Source organism: Phaseolus vulgaris, chromosome 2 (genome assembly GCF_000499845.2).
Source record: "Phaseolus vulgaris cultivar G19833 chromosome 2, P. vulgaris v2.0, whole genome shotgun sequence".
NCBI classification, from domain to species: domain Eukaryota; kingdom Viridiplantae; phylum Streptophyta; class Magnoliopsida; order Fabales; family Fabaceae; genus Phaseolus; species Phaseolus vulgaris.
In genome coordinates this window covers 47,501,338-47,521,577 of record NC_023758.2, presented here as the reverse complement: position 1 = coordinate 47,521,577, position 20,240 = coordinate 47,501,338, and the positions used below count along the sequence as shown (strand labels likewise).

Sequence of the window (20,240 nt, the reverse complement as noted above, 5' to 3'; positions counted from 1 at the left end):
TCAGTCCATACCAGTACAATTACTATTTTCCATTGATAATATAGCGTGTAAGATAATTTATACTTGTCTAGTTTTGAAGTATAATTAATGTAGATGTCAATTTTTATTACAAACATTTTTTTTAGTAAAGTGTGAATTAGTGATTGTTATTTATAATTAAAAATCATTAAAAGACACTTAAAACCGTATTTTCTATTTTAATTTATTTATTTATTTTCTCCCAGACGAAGGCATCTGGCTCCATCCCTAATCATTTTCTAATAAACCAAACCATTTCAGATTAAGCATTCATTTATATATTGAGATGATTATATTTATAGGTAAGGGTTATTGTTGACTTCAGATTTTTATTAATCTGGTACAATTTTATCTCAATTAATAAAATAAATTTTAAAAATATTTTATTAAAGTAAGTGTCAAGAATGAAGTACAACTTCCCTATAATAAAATTAACTAAAATTGTGTTAAGATGAAATTGCTTATCTATTTTAATAATTTTTAAAAAATTTATCCATTCAATAATTAATAGATAAAATTGTATCAGATTAAAAAATTCAGATCATTGGCATCTTTGGTGTGTTGAATGGCTGGGGCAATTGTGGTTTCCATTGTCCAGGATCCACAATTCAAAATAGTTGCAAGTTATGTCTTCATTATTAAGACAACTTATGAAGAAAATTACATATATTCTTTCCATACCAAAATGTGTTAAGATGCCTTTTATCTACTGAATTTGTTTTTCCATTTGAAATATTAAGAGCGTCAAACCTACAGTGAAACCTCTGCAACTTGTTTCTGCGACAACGATTGACTGATTGAATATGATCAATTGATCCCATAAATTTTTTTACATAATCCAGAATATGTCATATACTGGGGCAGTTTCAATTCAAGGAATTTTTTACATGAATTTTCTTTCTTTACATGATATTAGTTATTGGCCTCAAGATTTTTAGTGATAGTGTTTTGTCATGGGATCCATGATTAAGATAAAACTTAAAATTGACCAGTTACAGCTTACAAAAATGCCTAAGCTATAAGGTTATCTGAATAATAATAATAGTTAATAGCTAAAGAGAACAACAGGACCAAATGAAGTTGCATGATGATGCAGGTGACTTGTGAATCTGGTTTAAGTGTGGTGTGAAGATTCAGTAGTCAGAAAGCAAGCAATGAAACAGGAGGTTTGTGATATTTATGGGGAGAAAAAATGTAGCAGAAAACTGAATACACAATCTGAAAAAACCCGTGATGGTTGTACACATTGTGGTGGTAACCAAATCAAGGAAGCATGCCACGTGACATATAAATTATCTTGTTTGTTAACACCATCATAGAAGTTTCTCAACTCTGGTTGCCCACAAAATCAAGGCAAATCTTATCCGTGCGGGCCAAGTATAATAATAAGATACTAACACGTATACTGAAACCACCAAGAATAAGATTAGCAGGGTTTGATTATGAATTAACTTGGTAGCATTAATTAAGGTAAAAGCCTCGACCAACCTGCATCAGGGAGAAGAGGAATGTGAATTTGCGTGGTTAGACAAAGTTGCAGCCAGAGTTGCACAAACAAGAGGCTTTGGAGCAGGGATTCTAAGACAATTGAGACTGCCACCAGGGATCCCAGAACACTCTGGTTGTGGTCTTTGCATGTTCCTTCCAGGGATACAGTTATCCGAGAAATCAAACCCCACATTGAATAGCCTTGAACATTCCTGGCTCAGCCCAGAGAAGAAATTGTGAGCAACAGTTAGATTTAATAGGCTTCTCAAGGAGCACACCACATCAGATAATTCCCCTGAGAGCTTGTTATTGGCCAAATTGAGAACCTCTATATCCTGCAAGCAATTCATTGTGTCAGGCAAATGGCCCATCAGAGAGTTGAAACTCACATCCAACACTTGCATCTGTGTGAAGATCCCAACTCCTTGAGGAATGCAACCTGTTAACTGGTTGTTAAGGAAGAGAATCTCCTTTAGTCTTGAACTCATGAAGCCAAAGCTAAAAGGGATGTTTCCACTCAACTTGTTGTTGGCCAAGTTGATGACTGAGGCAGGTGAATTTCCCAGATTCTCTGGGATTTCACCTCCAAAATTGTTGTTGTTGAGGAATATTGCATCGAGTCTCTTGTTGAAGAGTTCATCAGGAAGTTGCCCTGAGAAGTTGTTGTATCTGAGGTCCAAGTAGACGAGGCTTGGCATGGAGAGAGTGGCAGTGGGAAAAGGTCCTGAGAGTTGGTTGTTGCTGAGGTCCAACTCTTGGAGGGAAGTGAGGTCTCTGAATGAGTCAGGAACTGAGCCAGAAAGCCTGTTGGTGTTGAGATGGAAAAGAGTGATATCTGATAGCAAAGAGAGCTCTTTGACAAGAGTCCCTTTGAGATTTGCATGGTTGAGATCTATTCCAGCAACAACAGAAGACTCGGTTGATGCTGTTGTGGCAATTCCATTGTCGTCCTGAGAATTCGAGCAGAAGACACCTTTGTAGGAACACACATTGGGACCAACCCAAGTGTCCAAAATCTTCAAAGGGTCATCAGTGATAGCAGATTTCCAAGCCTGGAGGGCCGTGAAAGCATTGTTGAGGTTTGGCACTGAGGATCCAGAGGGTCCTGGGGTGCTACCACCACTTCCCCCATTGCCAATACCAATGCCAACACCTATGCCACCTCTTCCACCAACACCCACACCCACACTAATGGCCCCTTTTGCTGCATTTGAATGGAGCAGGAGGAGAAGAAGGTGGAAAGTGAGGATCCAGGTGTTCTCCATTTGGAGCTGAAGATACCAGGATAACTGTTTGATGGATGAAGGCTTTTGAGGTTGTCCAAATAAAGTTGCTACATTCAAGGGAGAAGAGAGGGTGGTACACTAATGGGGTCTTCATTCACCATTTTCTTTTGGAATGACTCATAACTCACTTAAATCCTTCAATTAAGTTATTTTTATTATTTTATCACAGTGTCTTTTTCCCACTTCTTGCTCTTCTTTCTCTATGGTGTGAAAAGTGGTGCTAAAGTTCTTGGTGATTAGATTATAAAGTTTGAGCTCAGCTTTGAATAAGCACAGAGGATGCTGACTTCTGTTGGCTTAATATCTGTGGTTACCTTTCTCCTCAAACAGCTTCCAATAAAAATAATTTAGAACACAATCACTTGGTAAAATGGTTGCAATTTTGCAATTAATTAACTAATTAAAATGGAATGTATTTATTCAAACTTAAGGCATCTGATTAAATTAGGAGAACTCATGACCAAACATAAAATATATCTATTATTTTAAGAAACAAATAGGGTGTAGTGTACATGTTAGGTTAATTACTAGCTTACAAATTTAATGAAAAGCTGGTATGTTGCGCAGACATAACCATCAATGTAATGTTACGGCTAGGCTACACTTTCCATTTAAGTTTGAGATGGAGATAGCCATAAAGATTAACACAGAGTTTAGTAGTGTCTATAACGGGATATTAATACAACAAATATAACAGCCTGTGTTTGCTTCTGCAGTGATCAATGCAGTTTTGGTTACTGTCATCAGTCATCAAAAGAGGGGCAAAATTAAAGCTGCATCACTCTAGACAGCAAAGTAAGTATAAACATTGGTCACAATATATCTCTTCCATTTTGTACCACAACTTAAGTTTTATTATTAACTACTGAGTAATTCTATATCTTAATTTTCTCACAAATTGTATCATTATATGACCTTTATTTTCTTTAATGTGTGATGTGTTCTAAACAAATGAAGAAATTAATCATTTAAGGGTAAAAAAACAAGAGGGTTACCAATAAACTAGGCAAAAAGATGTATGAAAAACAAGGGCAAATCAATATCATCATGAGTATTGATTAATCTGTTTCTTCACACTTGACTTAGTTGAGCTAGAAAAAGAGGCCAAGACCAGAGTCCTCTTTGATAACTTGCAGAACAAAACAAATGATTCTCTATGACCCTATGACATAATTAATACATCACATAGGTTTGGTTAAGTTAGTTCACATCGAGGGGTGGAGTCCTTCAGATTTGCATCATCAATTAGGAGAAAAAGCAAAGCAAAGAAACACAAAGATTTGTCCTTGTAGTTGTAGCAGCAGGTCTGGTAGAGGGAATTGAAGTTGCGATTAATGGTTGGCAGATGGTAGCTACCAGCCAACGGTCGTGAAAAGTTGTCTCTTAATTTCTAGCTCTTAACTTTCCAATCATAATGTGTTATTCTTTAAAAACATCCTCATGATGAATCAAAAACTTATAAAAGGAAAAGTCTTAAAATAATCAAAATCATTTTACACAACGCGTGCTCTGTGAAACATCCACAACCACATGCTACAATACTAATTATTGGTGTGAAAGAATTCGGGCAGGGTTGATTCAAAGTGGAGGGTATGTTTTTTGTTGAATTCTATATTGAGCTGAAATATGAACAGTTCAACAAAAGTTAGTGGGATACGCAGTTCAGTTCCCTTGCCTAAAAAATGGGAGAACAGTCCATAAATTAATGATTAGAAAAAAGTGATCTTGCATGTCATAAATTCCATATCTTATAACATTGTAGCTAATGTGATTTTTTTTTATAGAAAATTATGTTGTATTGAAAAGGGCAAGGCTCTATTTCACTCACTTTGAAAAAACTTATATACCAAATATGTTTTTATATTGGTAGGATATGCATGACTGAGTCCATGACTCGATATCCGATTCAAGCCAATCGACACAGTAACACCATTATGCATAAATAGGATTAACGAGACTAATCAGTTATCAAACAACTAGGTAATACACTCCTAAACATGATCCAACTCTCTAATTCGGCCCAATAACAAAGGGTTCATGATAAACATATAAATAGGCACAGATTTCAAAAATCAGGTACGTTGTCATACAGTATTAATAACACCAAGTGTTAAATACCGAATTCTCACTTGAGTCGGAGTGCCTTTTGCAACTTCTATTCGGATTTGGAGTTCACGGAAACCAAAGGTAAAGTAACAAAGGAGGAGTAAGGAGCTCATTTTGAGAGGAAGGGAGGAAGTGCATACCGACCAGTAGTCCGAATCGTTCTCTTGGTTTCAACCCTATTATCCTATTACTTCTAGAATGAATAATGGGAGTTGGAGTCGTTGCATACATGAATTAAGGCATGAAACACACATTATAAATATTCTTTTTCCTAAAAATTTATCAGAATCCGAACTTTGAAGCATTAAAACATAGAAGACAGCTAGTTTCCATGTGAATGATGATCCTGGTGTGAAAAGGGTGAGCACAGAAGAGCGCACACCATTTTTGAAGACTAATGGAACAGCTAGTTTCCAAGTTCTATGGTTGGGCATGGTCATGGAGTATTGTTCCACTTCAGAAAAAAGGAGAAAAAGAGAAAGATTCCTCTTCCCAATTCTCCATCCACTCGACTGCATAAAAGGAAGTTTGAGTAAGTAGTTGCGTTTTCAAAACGTAGCCACCAAGCTTATAGTAGCAGTAAATTTTATAACTATGATGCCACCTACCAAGGTAAGACTAGTGTAATGCATATGCGTGTTCTTAAGTTAGGTATTCATCCCCTTAAACCATTCTAAACCTTACTTGAAGGAATTAAACAAATGAGAAACTGATAGTGACACTACTCCAAAAATAACATTAAACTTGGCTAAAGTCTCCAGGGTTGTTTATTGCAAATAAATGACCCTAAGTAACGCAAGAATATTTGGCCTCTGTTTGTGGACTCTGCTCACTCTAGCCAAAGACAAACTTCCATATGCTGTAACATGGATGTGATTAGACAAAAAAGTTTAGTTCTTTAGTTAGATGTCGTCTTCTAATCAAAATTAACTGAAGTTTCATTTTTCCAATTTTCTCATTAAAATTTATGTTAAAGGTTAGTGTAGTGGTGTGAGTCAGATGATCTTGTAATTCTCTGTGTTCTACCGCTTAGTTTGAATACATCAAGATAAAATGGAATACACGATAAATTAGTTAATATCATTTTTATGATTACGTATATTAATTATGATTACGGTTCATCAATGATAGAGCCTATTACAATGGTATCCATAAGCATAATAAAATAAATGTAAATCATTATTACATGCATTAACAACACCCAAAATACCGAATAGTTACTTAAGAGTCAGAGAATGTGTTACAGATACACTTGTTACAGATACACTTGTCAATCAAGAAGAAGGAGATGAAGAAAAACGTAACCGAGAAAGAGGAATCAATTGTCTAAGAAAAAAAATTATGTGGTGAGGTGGACCCATCTTTAATCCTTGGAAAGGATTTGTTGGGTTAGTTGGTTTGGTTGCATAAATGTTGTTTTGCTTCCACTTTACGTTTACTCCCTCGCCTCTTTATCTGATCAGAATATTGGTTTCCAGCATTTTGTAAGATTGTAGGATTAGGACGTGCAAGGAAATGGTAGACAAATACTCCAATGTGAGAACTTTGGTTAAAACAAATAATGAATAAAAACTTGTTATTATTATAGATGTAAAAAATTAAAAAAAAAAATCATCGTTGTATTTTTTTAGTAAAAATATTTCACTTTTCATTATTTAAACTATGTGGTCACATTTTTTCTTATATAAGTTAGAATTAATTGTTAAAAAAAATATTCAGTTTTTTTAGTACTCACATTAAATTCTTTTCTTAAGTTTTACTACTGTCATGAAAAGAACAAACTGTTCCTCTTTTGTAGTTTCATTTCTCACTCTCATTCACTTGTATTACAGGGCAAGGAAGGTAAGGTGGGTGATGTTACAAGGGAAATTAATTGCTATCATTAACTCCAACTTTTTAATTTTTATTATTTAAAAAAACTACCCACGGAAATTAAAAGTAATTTTAGTTTATAATCATAATAATAAATAATAATTATTGATAAAAAAATCATATGTATTCCTTTTATATAATTATTATAACATTATCAAAATTAATAAAAAAATATTTTTTAATTATTTTTTATTTACATAAATTTTTATAATTCCAATAAAAAAATTTAATGACCTTTATTATATTAATTATTTGTTATTATTTTAAAAAAAATGAATACACATGCCCCGCTTGTATTTCCATCAGTTTAACATAATGTAAATAAGTTTTTCTTGTATTATAAAAAAATTAACGCAACACAAACAATTTTCAATTATATTAATTATAATAAAAAAAATTGTTTCATCTGAAGTATTTTTTTAACTAAATAAATATTATAGACATAATTTTGTTTTCTGGCTTTGTTTGGACAGTGTAAATAGTAACTTGGGGGTACCAATAGCAGGGCCCAAGTAGATGTACATTGGATCGATTTAAGCTTTTAACCCAATCATTTCTTTGGTTAGACTCAGATATTCATTTTGTGTTTGGTCACATTTTTAAAGAAAATAGTTAAACAGGATTTCATTCTTTTATTTAATATATAATTGAGATGTCCAAATAGGCTTAATTTATTTTTAATATTTTTTCACAAATAGCTAATAAAGCAACAAAATAAATATTCAAAATAAACCATCAATTCATTCATGAGTCAATGAATAATTAACTAACAATCTCCTTTCCTACTTCTTTTGATATCAACATGTATCCAGAAAACATTGCAATATCAAACCATTAATATAAAAAGTATAATATAGGAATATTAACCCGTGATAACCTAAAGTCCCAAGTTCAGAAAATAAGGTGCAAGCATAATTTTCTTTAGATTCTTCCAGCACAGTCTAAAATTAAAGAAAATGTAAGTTTCATTTAATTTTCTCTTATCTATAATAATATATAAAGCGTACTCCTCACTATGATATACACAAATTATTTTTCTTTAATAATATTTTATTCATAATACAAAATTTAAAATAAAATAAAAATATCAATGTAAAGAATAAATAAAAAACTAAAATAAAGTATAATAAACTAGACGAAAGAGACTCTTATAATATTATGATGATTAACTCTAAATCATGTTATGATACACTGAAGAGTTCAGACAGATGATGTTATTATCGAATAAAAATGAGTAAAATACCGTCTCCTAAAAATAGTTTAATAATGTTGTAATAGATCGTTTAATGCAAACATTTATTGTTGTTTAGACTTAATTGTCGTAACAATTTATTATTATTATTCTCTTATGGTGAAATTCCAACTTTTGTTGGCATTACTTGGATTGGAAACAATTTTAACTAATGAAAGTTATTTCAAACTAAAATTGTCAATAGTTAATTAATTGTTTGTTTATTTAGATTGAATGGGATAGATTTTGATCATCGCAAGAGATTTTGAACTAGGTAGTAACTTACAAGGGTCAAAATGAGCATTATTGACTATTTTGAGTCATTTATGTTCTCCTTTAGTATAACTCTATGCTTTGAACTTGTTAGAATATTTATTTTGGTTTAAATTTGTTTTGGGTGAGTTATGAGCTATTAAGTATAAATTGTTATTTTCTACATATGTTGCTTGAGTGTCAAATTGTTGCTCAATGAATGTTTTATCGAAGACTTTAATTTACAGCAAATAGAAAAATTGTTTGAGTGACTAGTTGGGTATTTAAGCGATCACTCTTATCGCTTAAGTTAGGAGAGAAATCCTAAAGATAGAAAAAGAAATTATTTCCTCCGCTTTGGAAGTGTCTAACTCAAGTCATGGAATCCTGAGATTTCGTGGGTCTCTAGTCTTAGTTTTCTCATGGTTTCATAATCATGTATAGTCCAATTAACATATTGTAGCTTGACGGATTAGGAACTAAAAGCAAATTGAGTTTTAATTAAGTTTATTACTTAAACATTGACAAGATGTTAAAGAGATACATGCTCTTACTCAAGCAACACCACACAATTTTAGCAAGAAGCTTCCAATGACATACTTTTTATATTTTTGGAAATGTATGTCATCATTAAATAAAGAGATTAAAATGTAATAATAATACATTTTTATATTATATAAATTTGATAATTATGTATGATATATAGTTATGTTTTGTTTTAGTTGAAGTTACTTACATGGGATGATATGATAACTATTAATTGTATACATATAAGTATATATAAATTTCTATATTCAACAAAGATTTTCTATATTCAACAAAGATCATCTTACTTTATTAATAATCTAAATAATGCAAATTAAGAAAGAATTATTGCATATTAAAACATTTTTAGATGTTTGAAATCAATGTTACAACAATCACATTCCTTATTTTTGTGCTTAAATCCATTGTAAATATTTATTACGTATAGATTGAATAATTTTATATGAGAGGTAATTGTAATTAAACTAATTGTGACAATACTTATCTTAATTCATGAAGAAAAGCAATATCATATATAATGAAAGAAAAGGTATTTCTTTTATATATTATGAGAATTAACACTAAGAAAATAATTAAATAAAAACTAATTTTAACGACAAAAAAAACAGTTACTATAATAACTAAATTAAAAAATATTTTAGAGAAAAAAAATTATTAGTTTTTAAATTAGTTTCTATTATTGATAAATAGTTTTTAAATTGGTATTTAATTAGCTACCAAAGTTTCAACTACCAATTATTTAGATTTTAGATTTGGTTAGATACTAATTTAGAAACCAATAATTTTTGTAGTCTCTATAATGATATCTAATTTAGAACATTATAACATCTAATTATTTTTTGTCTTTAAAATTAATTTCTATTTAATTATTTTTTTAATATACTTTTTATTTATGAATATTATATTAACAATGAAAATTCGAATTATATCGATCTTAATCTATTTATCAGCATCAAAATTAACCATACTCAGTTCTTGAAAATAAACAAGCAATAACTTATATTTTTTTTTATCAACAAGATAAATAAAAAAATATGTAAGTATTTGAGATACTCCAAGCTATATAGAAAGAAGCAACAATTTATGTGTCAATTATATTTTTTTGAGAGATTCTATATCAATTATAATAAAACTATATTTATCTAACAAGTAGACATATAAATATATTAAAAAAATCAAATACTGTTTTATTTTGAATTAGTGAAGATCCTTCTTCTTTTGTTCCTTTTTTAACTGGATGATCCTGTGGGGTCCCTAGACTCTTTGTCCTGCATGCTACTGAAGTTTCCTTTGATTTGTTGGGTTACTGAGAATAATAATAAAAAATGAGTGAGTCTTATCCACTAAAAATGCAATTTCGCATATCAATCTCTTTAGATAATGAATATAACACTGATAGCTATGTCGTATATCAAATTTATACTTTAGTCCATATAGTACTTTTTTAAACCATTACCACCCAAATGCATCTTTTAGTCGACCATATATAAATATAAATTATAAAAAACAAATTTATACTATTCAAGTATTGTTCTGGTAAGAGTTTTTGTGAGAGTTTTAAAAACCCTAATTAGAACACCATTTATTATTAGGAGTTCAGATCAAATATTATTTATATACTGGTTTTTCTTCCAATTTATCGAAACGTCTTTTAAAGATAAAGACATGATAAAATATTAACCTCCAAAACAAGTAATATATCGAATCGGTGATTGATTTTAATGATGTTATCTCTTGAACTTGAGGTCCAAACGATTTTTATTCGTGTCACTCTGTCCTTTAAATGAGACATGACACTATAAGAAAATCATGAGATAGAAACCAATTTTTAAATAGTTTCTAAATTGATATCTAATTAGAAACCAAAGTTTTTGCTACCAAATTTAGAAACTAAATAATGGGTAGTTAAAACCTTAGTTGCTAATTAGATACCAATCTAGAAACTATTTAACAAAAATACTAATTTAGAATATTTTTTTTTAGTTTCTAAAATGGTCTCTAATTTAATATAATGTACTAATTTAGAAACTTATATTTTTTTATAGTGTGAGTATACAAATTTCTAATTTAAAATGGAAAGATGAAGAAACTATATTATTTAAAATTTATTTTTAATGTAACATATTATTGATTTGTGGTTATCCTAAAATATAATATTTTTGCAGAACTAAATGTTTGATAAATAAATTTTCTTTTAATGGTTTTATTAAATTAGTGAAAAATTCAATTTTTAATCATAATGACAAATTTTAATGTATAAAGAGATTTCATGAAATAAGAGACTTGCATATATTATTTCAGAGATTAAAATCATTAATTTTAATTTTAAGAAAACAAAATACAATTTTAAGAAGACCATAATAAAAAAACATATTAACTTGATTAATATTAAAAGCATATTAAAATTTGTTGGACGTGTCGACAAATTTATTAGCTTCTTTGATGGTCTTGGTATTTATTTAGTCATTACTAGTAATTGCATACTCACGGGTTGCGTGGACTAGTGTTTAATTGTTTACATTTTTTTTTTTATAAAAGACATTTGTTAGTTGCCACGATTATTTTTATATTGAAATGTTAATTTCATAATACTTTATTAAGATTAATACTGAGATACGTATCATATTTACAACAAAATTTATTAATTACTACTACATACAAATGAAATATGTTCACAATATTCATCTCATAATAATGTTGCATAAATTTTGAATAAATAAAATGAACAATTTAATATTTTTGTTTTATTTTTAATATATACTTTAGTTCTAATCTTAGTTAATTTTTTTTATTAATTACATAATAAACATATTACAGTGTAAAGGGAGTTAAAATAAACTTAGTACAGTATTTTCTAAAACTAACATTAAAAGAGTTATTCTTAATTAGATGGATAATTTTTTTTCTAATTTTAATTAATAAATTTTTTAATATTCTTAATATATATTTTGGTTTAAGTATTAATTAAAATTAATAAGGTAATTTGTAATAAAATACTACGGTGTTTTATATTGCTAGATACTGAATAATAAAACATATTTACATTTTTCATATTGTCGAGGGAGTTAAATTAAACTACTAATATATTTGTTATATTTAATAGAATTCATATTAAAAAATTTATTAAATAAAAAATAATTTAAAAGATAAAAATATTATATTAATTAAATTAAATATTTGTTTAAAATATATTAATATTTAAAATAATTCAATTATTAATAAATAATTTTTAAATTAATATATAACTATCTACCAACCTTTAACTAACAACTAACTAAATTATATAATTTGTAGTTAAAATATTGATAATAAATTATATAATAATTTAAAAAACATTTATTAATAATAAAAATTAATTTATATTAATAATTTTTGTAATTTAAAAAAAATTAAATATAGTCATTAACTGTCATATCTAATAATTTTTTTAGTACAGTTACTTCAAAATTTGATAACATTATATGTTTTAATTTTTTATTTCAATATATTATAACATTATTGAAATTATTATTTTTATGATTAAAAAAATTGGATTTTTTTTTACTCAAATTAAAAATTAAAATAGATAAAAAATAGGAAATTAAATGTTTTTTAATCAGCTGGCATGTAATATAAGATTTATTATATAAAATATATGTATCACCTTAAATAACTAAATTATAAATATACATAAAAGGTATTTTATTATAGAGATATATAAATAGATAATGAAGTATTTCATTAATGCATGATATTAGTCTACTGAAGTAGTTTTAAAACAATTTGAGTGTTTTGAAATTAAGTAGTTAACTCTAAATGTTTTAAAATGAAGTAGATATAATTTGTTGACTTGGTGATATATTTGTATAGAGCATAAATGTAATGATAGACTAATATCACTAAAAAATGACATAACAAGTACACTATCACGCTCAAAATGAATAAAAACACAATTACACTAAAATTTAACTTAACTAACTTCAATCTTAATACCAATAATTCCTAATTTTAGAATTAAAATCAAAATAAATTTCATTACATGATAGTTAATTGCACTCTAACTAACAACTATAAAGGATTGATATTTCACCAAAATCATATAAAATTTTAAAAAATATCACAAAATAAATCAAAACTTTGAGAGATGATTTAATTGAGAATCACGTTGAGTTGAGAAAACGCAAGTTGATGATATAGTAAGCTAAAAGAAAGAAAAAAGTGAGAGATAAATACAAAATGAAAAGTAAAAAAAATGATAAAGATTTGTATAAGAAGTTACATTTTAAAAAAGTATATGCGTGAAGGAAAAAAAGAAAAGAAAAAGGGGAGTGTTAGAAAAAAAATGTAATGTGTTTAATTTTCAGACATACTTATTGTTGATTTTGTAATGTCTTTAATTTTGTAAGAAATATATTATTGTATTTATTTCTCAGACATATGAATGTATAAGGTTACAAATATAGAAAAATATTATTTTAAAACTTTTATTTATTGTGAAATGGCACACTAATTTATTCCCCTAATGTATTTTTTAAATAAATAATTTTTTAAAAATGATTTAATAGTTAATTTGATTATTTGATAAATTTGGGGCATTGACACCCTCTAGCATGGTTTGGAGCAATAATATTATAAATATTAATAGAAGGGTAATTTAGGTAAGAAGCAAGGGCATTTTTGTGAAGGATCTTACACAATCCACACTCTACTCTTGTGAACATTGCATTTCTCTCACCATTCTCTTTCTCTCTCAGACCAAAATTCGTGGTTTTCTCTTTCTTCTTTCCCTTCTTCGATTCCATTTCTTCCTAATTCACGTATTCCTTCGTTCCCAGGTCAGCGTTAAGGTACGATTGCTTTTCGATTCCCTTCGTTTTTCATGTTTCTAACCGAACCAATTTGGGATTCGTGTCGCGTTTTCTTAGGGTTTTCTTTCGTTTGGCGCGTGCGATGAAGATCGAGGAATTGGACGACGCGGAGTGTAGTATAGTCGAACAAGAGAAGTACGAGAAGCAGGTTGTCAGCGTTGAAGTGAAAAGAGCGTTGGTGGGCGCAGGTGCTCGGATCCTGTTCTATCCCACACTCTTGTATAATGTGCTTCGTAACAAAATTGAAGCTGAGTTTAGGTGGTGGGATCAAATTGACGAGGTTTTGCTCTCTCTCTCTCTCTTAATCAACTTTAATTTTGTTCTTGATTAATTGTGGTTTTGAATTGCTGTATAACCTGCTTATGGATTTGTGTGCCTTGTTTGCCGGGAATCATTGTTGGGGTTTTGTTAATTTTGGTTGTTGTTCTTTTTTAGTTTTTGTTACTGGGCGCTGTTCCGTTTCCCAAAGACGTTCCTCATTTGAAGAACCTTGGTGTGGGTGGTGTGATTACTCTTAATGAGCCCTATGAAACCTTGGTGCCGTCGTCGTTGTATCGGGTAAGTTACATCCCCTTTCCTTTTCTGAATGTCTCTCTTATCTTTGCATTTTGTGTGCCACTAAAGCCTTCTTGAAGTTAGGAAGTCGTGGAATCTCTGATATTGGTCATGTATGGGTTTGGAGGTTTAATGGATACATACAGGAATAATGAATTTCTATTTAAGCAAAATAGTGTCACAATGCATTTTCTTTAGTTGTTTTAGTATAAATAATGAATTACTTGATTTTTTTCAGGCTCACGGGATTGATCATTTGGTAATTCCCACTAGAGATTATCTCTTTGCCCCCTCGATTGTTGATATCAACCAGGCTGTGCAGTTCATTCACAGTGGGTGTTTTCTTGTTAATTTAATTTTGAGAAAGGGGGGATAGGGTCAATGCATCAGTCAATGTTGTTATTTTGTTGTGGCTGGTGATGAATTATAGTTGTGTATTACCTTTGTATTTTGGCAGAGAATGCAACTTGCGGCAAAACTACTTATGTTCACTGTAAAGCTGGGCGGGGGAGGAGTACAACAATTGTGCTTTGCTATCTGGTAATTGATGATCTTTATGATTGAGTTTAGGCACTATTGAAGCTTGTAGGTTCTGAATTTTCTCCATGTGATCTACTTGTGTTTTCTAGGTTGAATACAAGCACATGACACCTGCTGCTGCCCTGGAATATGTTCGGTCTCGACGACCTAGAGTGCTACTAGCACCATCACAGTGGAAGGTATGGCCAAGTCCGTTTTTTTCTGTGTTTCATTCCCTCGAGAAGGCTAGTGAGTTTATGTTGTTGTAGTACTGTTTTTTGGCAATGATTTGTAAGTGTTGCTTGTGTTGTGAGCAGGCTGTTCAAAACTATGACAAGTGCAGGCCTTGTCCTTTACCGTACTCCCCCTCCGGGGACACAGTTCTTATAACCAAAGCAGATCTTGAAGGCTATCATAGCACATGCGATGCCGATATGGAGCTGGCCATTGTTCCCAAACTTCCGAGGACTATGCCCATGATTGCAAGATTATCTTGCATCTTTGCATCCTTAAAAGTATCTGGTAGTAGTGTACCAATGATCAGGCGGCTGCCGGTTTCTGAGTCACGTGCTTGCTGAGCCAGCTTGATATTCTTTCAAGCAGGTGGCCTGTACAGAAGATGATGATGAAAATAAGTGGAGTTTCATAATTTCCCAAGTCGGTACAATTGTGTTACATGGAAGAGAGGATGCATAGAAAGATAGGAGAGAAGGTTTCTCCAATGTTGTGTTACAGATTAAGGGGAACATGTAGTTTCTTGTACATATATTTACCTTTTACATGTTTGTTAATCCAAGTAAATCATCGTTCAAGTTAAAGCATTGTTAATGTGAGATCAGGTGGTGACCTAAGGGTTACTTGTCTTTACATAAAAAACGGTAGACGATTCACTCATTCACTACCTACTTTGTACCCCAGAATTGTTTAACTCTCTAGTTAACCTGTTGACTCTGGTTTACAATTCTAGACAGAAAATGGAGCAGAGATTCTTTACAGTCCTGCAGCCCCTACAGCAACGTATTAACCTTTCATACTATTTATAAAATCAATTTATTTGCACTCCAAATTTTAGAGTATCCAAGTGGGAGAAATTCAGGAGTTCGAGTTTGAAATTAAAAACATTTTTTTAACCTGATTCGCCCTATTGACTGTTTTATGCTACTCATGAATTGCTTTTGAAGCGAGCTTTGTTAACATTTTTACGAATATGTTAAGTTTATGTAAATGTTTTTCAGTTCTGTTTTGTTGGATTGAGCATACTTGATAACTGTATATGTGGCAAAAATAATAATATTTTAAAATTTGGTGAGTCCATTCGTAAACTAAAATTTTGTTGAAAATGAAAAAGTTTATTCTCTTTTCTTAAATTGGTTTTCCCCTTTTGTGTGTAGTTTGCATAGAAGTGGTATTGAGTGGTGGGTTGTCTTTTGGCTACACCTATTTTTTTTAAAGAAAAATGATTTGACACTCACTCATTTTTTCTCTTCCTTCCATTTTACAATTTCTTTCAATAATAAATATTATATTTAATTATTAAAAATAAATATAAACAAAATTTTAAAATGAAATAATATTTTGGTTATTATATAGAAAATATAAAAGAATGTCATTTTCTTATTTAAATGAAGATTATTTTTGGGTCAGGAAGACTCCACATGCATCATGCATCTTGCTTCATGCGGTATAGTGTGATGGACCAGTTATTTGCAATAATATAAGTATTTTATATTATTCAGGCATTTAATTTAATTATAGATTGTACTGTACAATAACATTGTTAACCTTTTGTAATTTACTTTAACACTCGTATGTATTGTACTATAATTAAGTTGATAATGTAATGTTTTTACCTAGAAGATATATAAAAATTAAATTAAATTTAGATATATATTCTATTCCAAAAAAATTGAGAACCAAGCAATTTAAGGAAATTGGGAAGAGATACTGGAGTGATGATAGCCACATGTCTGTGGAATGGAGCATATACTGTGAGGTATGGGCATCTCTAAAAGGTTCAATACTGAATACTTAAACCTAAATGATTCCATGTTTCATTAGGATTCATGAAAGAAGGATAACTAAACAAACTTCTCATTAAGGACAACAATTTATATTCTGGATTACCGCCCAGTATGCATATTATGATATTACCCTTTTACCTGAAACAAATTAATTTGGGCTTAACATATTATTTTTTACCATATCAAGAACTTCCACCTTGTCATTTTTCAAAATTTTCAAAATTACATTCTATTCTTGATTTGAAAATCTGAAATTCAAAGAATATAATTCAAAAATTAAAATCTCATTTAAAAAAAGTAAATATAGAATACAAAAAGTAATTTCAGAAAAGAAAATCCAAAACATAAAATCTGAAAATGCATTTCAGAAAAGATTTTCAAAATTCAGAAATGTGTTTAAGAAATCTAAAGGAATTATTTTTTATTCTCACCACTTTATTTATGGTCATTTTCATCATTTTGTAAGGGTATTTTCATTATTTCACTAGAATTGGGTGTAGGTCCAAATTGATATGCTGTAGGAAGAATTTGCTTATTTTTGAAGGCAAGTTCTCACCCCACTTCATACCTTCTTTGTGCACCTCCATCTTAATTGTATAAAGTCGGTTTTAACATCTTTAAATTTTTTAAATAATTTTAAATGAAGCATAACCTCACATTTTGAACTAACCTAAGTTACACCTCCACATCTCCATACTTTTATTTCAACCGCAACACTTCTATTCTTCTTTAACCACAATGTTTGAGAGAGCAGTTCCATCATTTGACATATTTTAATTTACTCCATAAGATAAATCAACACTTACATGAGGACTTTGGTCTCTTAGTTAGAAGTTTTTCTTCAGGCAACGTCGTCGCATAAATTCTATCAAGAAAATAACTATTGTTGCACTTGTAATGGTTCCATGAAATTGTGTTAGAACCAAAATTTTCTTCTATAGTGTGATTTTTTTTTTTAGTTTTATACTTCATTTTTGCACCTCGATAATTTTTTTTGTGGCTTCTGAATCGTACAATAAGGAGACGCTAACACCAATAAAACACCACAAAATTTACTTCAACCACCAACGTTCACCATAAGTTACCACCAACCACTACAAGCAACCATCATCAATTAATAAATGAAGAAAAAAAACATCACACTCTACTCCGAATAGTATTGTTGGAATAAAAAAAAAATGAAGGTGCGAATGTATGGAGGTCTGTGGAGAATTTGACATTTTGAAACATTGTACATACGGAAAGGTCCAAGATCGTTTATTTTTTTGTTCACAAGATGAAAATACATCGCATAATCGCTTTTAGGATTAATATGCAAACAAAAAACATGTTGCAGTTGAACAATAAGGCCTAATATTAAACTGTGCAACTTCTTCCCGTTTTATTAAAAAAATTAGTTGTTAGATTTTGTTGCCCTTAAAATAAGTTTATTTCCAAAACAGCTTATAGTATTTAGATTACTATTGGAATGTTTGACTACACCTTTTCCAAATGGATTACGCTTTAAGAGGAAGAACCAACAGTTAAGATCTTTGAAACATTAATTATGATAGACAATTATGGAAGCAAATTCTTTTTGTTCATTGAATGTAAATATAAAATAACCATCTTATGTATATACTATGTTAGAAATTTAAGGAGAGTTGAAGGTGTTACATTGAGTATAGATGAAAAGAATGAAAATATGAAGAAATACTAACAAACATAATGTTGTATCTTTATTTATTATACAAGTATGTTTGTAGATTATTAATGCAGAACACACTTCTCTGAATTACTAGATTAACTAGTGCACCTTAGTTAGATGTTTCTAAAGTAAAACTTCATAGCTTAGTAAATAGAGGGAGCTAGTGCAAGGGAAGCATGCCAACACGAAAGGCAACATGGCTTGGGAAACACTTTAGCATCAGCTACAACCCACCGTAGCAATAATTGCAGTGCTCATTTTCCAAACCAGATGCATAGCAATAGGGTATGATACCACTTTACACTACTAAATCCATGGGTAAAGCCAATGTGATTGTGTTCATGATCCATTTTTTTCTGACTGTTTGGTGTATTAAAAAGAGTTATCAAATGATGAAGGGCTTTTGGACATGAAGGGAAAAAAAAATTTATAGGAAAACTTGCTATTCAACTTGGTTATAGTTTTTTTTTATCAACAAGAACCAGATATATTAAACAAACTAACTTAAAAAGTGGTCTAATTCTCATACAAAGCAATAAAGGTAAGAACACAATTTTCCATAACAAACAAAATTCAAAAGAAATCGTCCACTGCCTACCCCAACACTATCCATTAAAGAGAATAGAAAGATCAATTCGCCGTCCTAATAATAACATTAAATCAAATGCATACATGTCAGAAGTTCTAGACACCAGCTAGAAAAAAGAGAAACTCACCTTTGAGGAAATCCAAGATCAAACGTTAACATGTGTCAAATAAAAAACTTCAGAATGATCAACAACTTTTTCTTTAAATAAATAATTAAAAGAAGCAGTTGGTGGGTCTTTGAAAGAATATGAAAGAGCATGATGTTGTTATATTCGTCCTTGCACTAGCACCATTCCTCCTGCGACTTCTTTACGGGACCAAATCTATGGCATACCAAGAAACCATAATATTGGCAGTACTCTTATACTCTCTCCATTTATGCTCCTTTCAAAAGCATCCAAAATCTTCCATAAAGCCAAAGATCTCCTCTCTTTAAACTCTAACTTATGGAACGGATACTTCCTCTTCCTAATTTCACATTAACTCATCCTCTCTTTCTATCTTGTTTTTTTAATACTGTTACAACATCTATCTAAGAGCAATAGTTTAAAGATTCTCCTACCATTTCATTGTAAGAGAGATCCAAAGTTATAAGAATATTTTTTTATCAGTAAAATGAATAAATAAATATACCTCAACACTTATACAAAATTTTCTTTAATCTCCTTATTCTAACATATAAACCTCACATGTAATACGTTCATATATGAATATAAATCATTACAAAACTCGTTCTAATCTCTCTAATAGTTACATAAACACCTAGTAATTTTTAACATATCTCATAGTAAAATGAGCTATAGGAATCGTATCTCGTTTCACACGATCATATATACTTGAGAGTGAATAAAATTATATATAATTATTATGGCTTGTCTTTTTCTGTCTTACACACTGATACAAAGTATGGTAGCTAAGAGTTTGGGTATATATGGCACACAGTTATTAAAAAAGAGTAGAAGAATAAAAGAAGCTAAAAAGTTTATTCTTGTCTTGACATTTTCTATTCACTCCTGTCTTTATTCCCTTGAGAAACTACTATGAAGTTACCCTCTCTTTATTGCATGCATGTCCCTTTAAAGCAATAACATATATACTAGTTTTTCTCTCTTTCTCTCTCTAAGATGAGATAAGCACATCTTTACCCTAATAACATAGCAGGAAAAGATCGAATCTTATTGAGAATAAAGCAAAAAAGACATGTTTGTCTCCTAGTATCACTCT

General features: G+C 30.0%; 2 protein-coding genes across 3 annotated transcripts; one reads left to right on the top strand and one right to left on the bottom strand.

Moving 5' to 3' along the window:
- Positions 1-1,173: 1,173 nt before the first annotated feature.
- Positions 1,174-3,085, bottom strand: LOC137812815 (leucine-rich repeat extensin-like protein 6). Its single transcript, XM_068615035.1, has 2 exons — positions 1,507-3,085; positions 1,174-1,423 (listed from the first exon to the last, which is right to left on the bottom strand). The coding sequence occupies exon 1, from the start codon at positions 2,769-2,771 to the stop codon at positions 1,512-1,514; it is 1,260 nt and encodes a 419-aa protein (XP_068471136.1). The 5' UTR covers positions 2,772-3,085; the 3' UTR covers positions 1,174-1,423; positions 1,507-1,511.
- Positions 3,086-13,439: 10,354 nt separating this feature from the next.
- LOC137812814 (phosphatidylglycerophosphate phosphatase PTPMT2-like) lies at positions 13,440-15,538 on the top strand. 2 transcript variants are annotated; one of them, XM_068615034.1, is made up of 7 exons: positions 13,440-13,613; positions 13,704-13,926; positions 14,082-14,204; positions 14,440-14,533; positions 14,659-14,741; positions 14,831-14,920; positions 15,038-15,538. In XM_068615034.1, the coding sequence occupies exons 2-7, from the start codon at positions 13,729-13,731 to the stop codon at positions 15,296-15,298; spliced, it is 849 nt and encodes a 282-aa protein (XP_068471135.1). In that variant the 5' UTR covers positions 13,440-13,613; positions 13,704-13,728; the 3' UTR covers positions 15,299-15,538. The 2 variants fall into 2 exon arrangements, with proteins under 2 accessions (XP_068471135.1, XP_068471134.1); XM_068615033.1 differs by having other exon boundaries at positions 13,440-13,625.
- Positions 15,539-20,240: the final 4,702 nt, after the last annotated feature.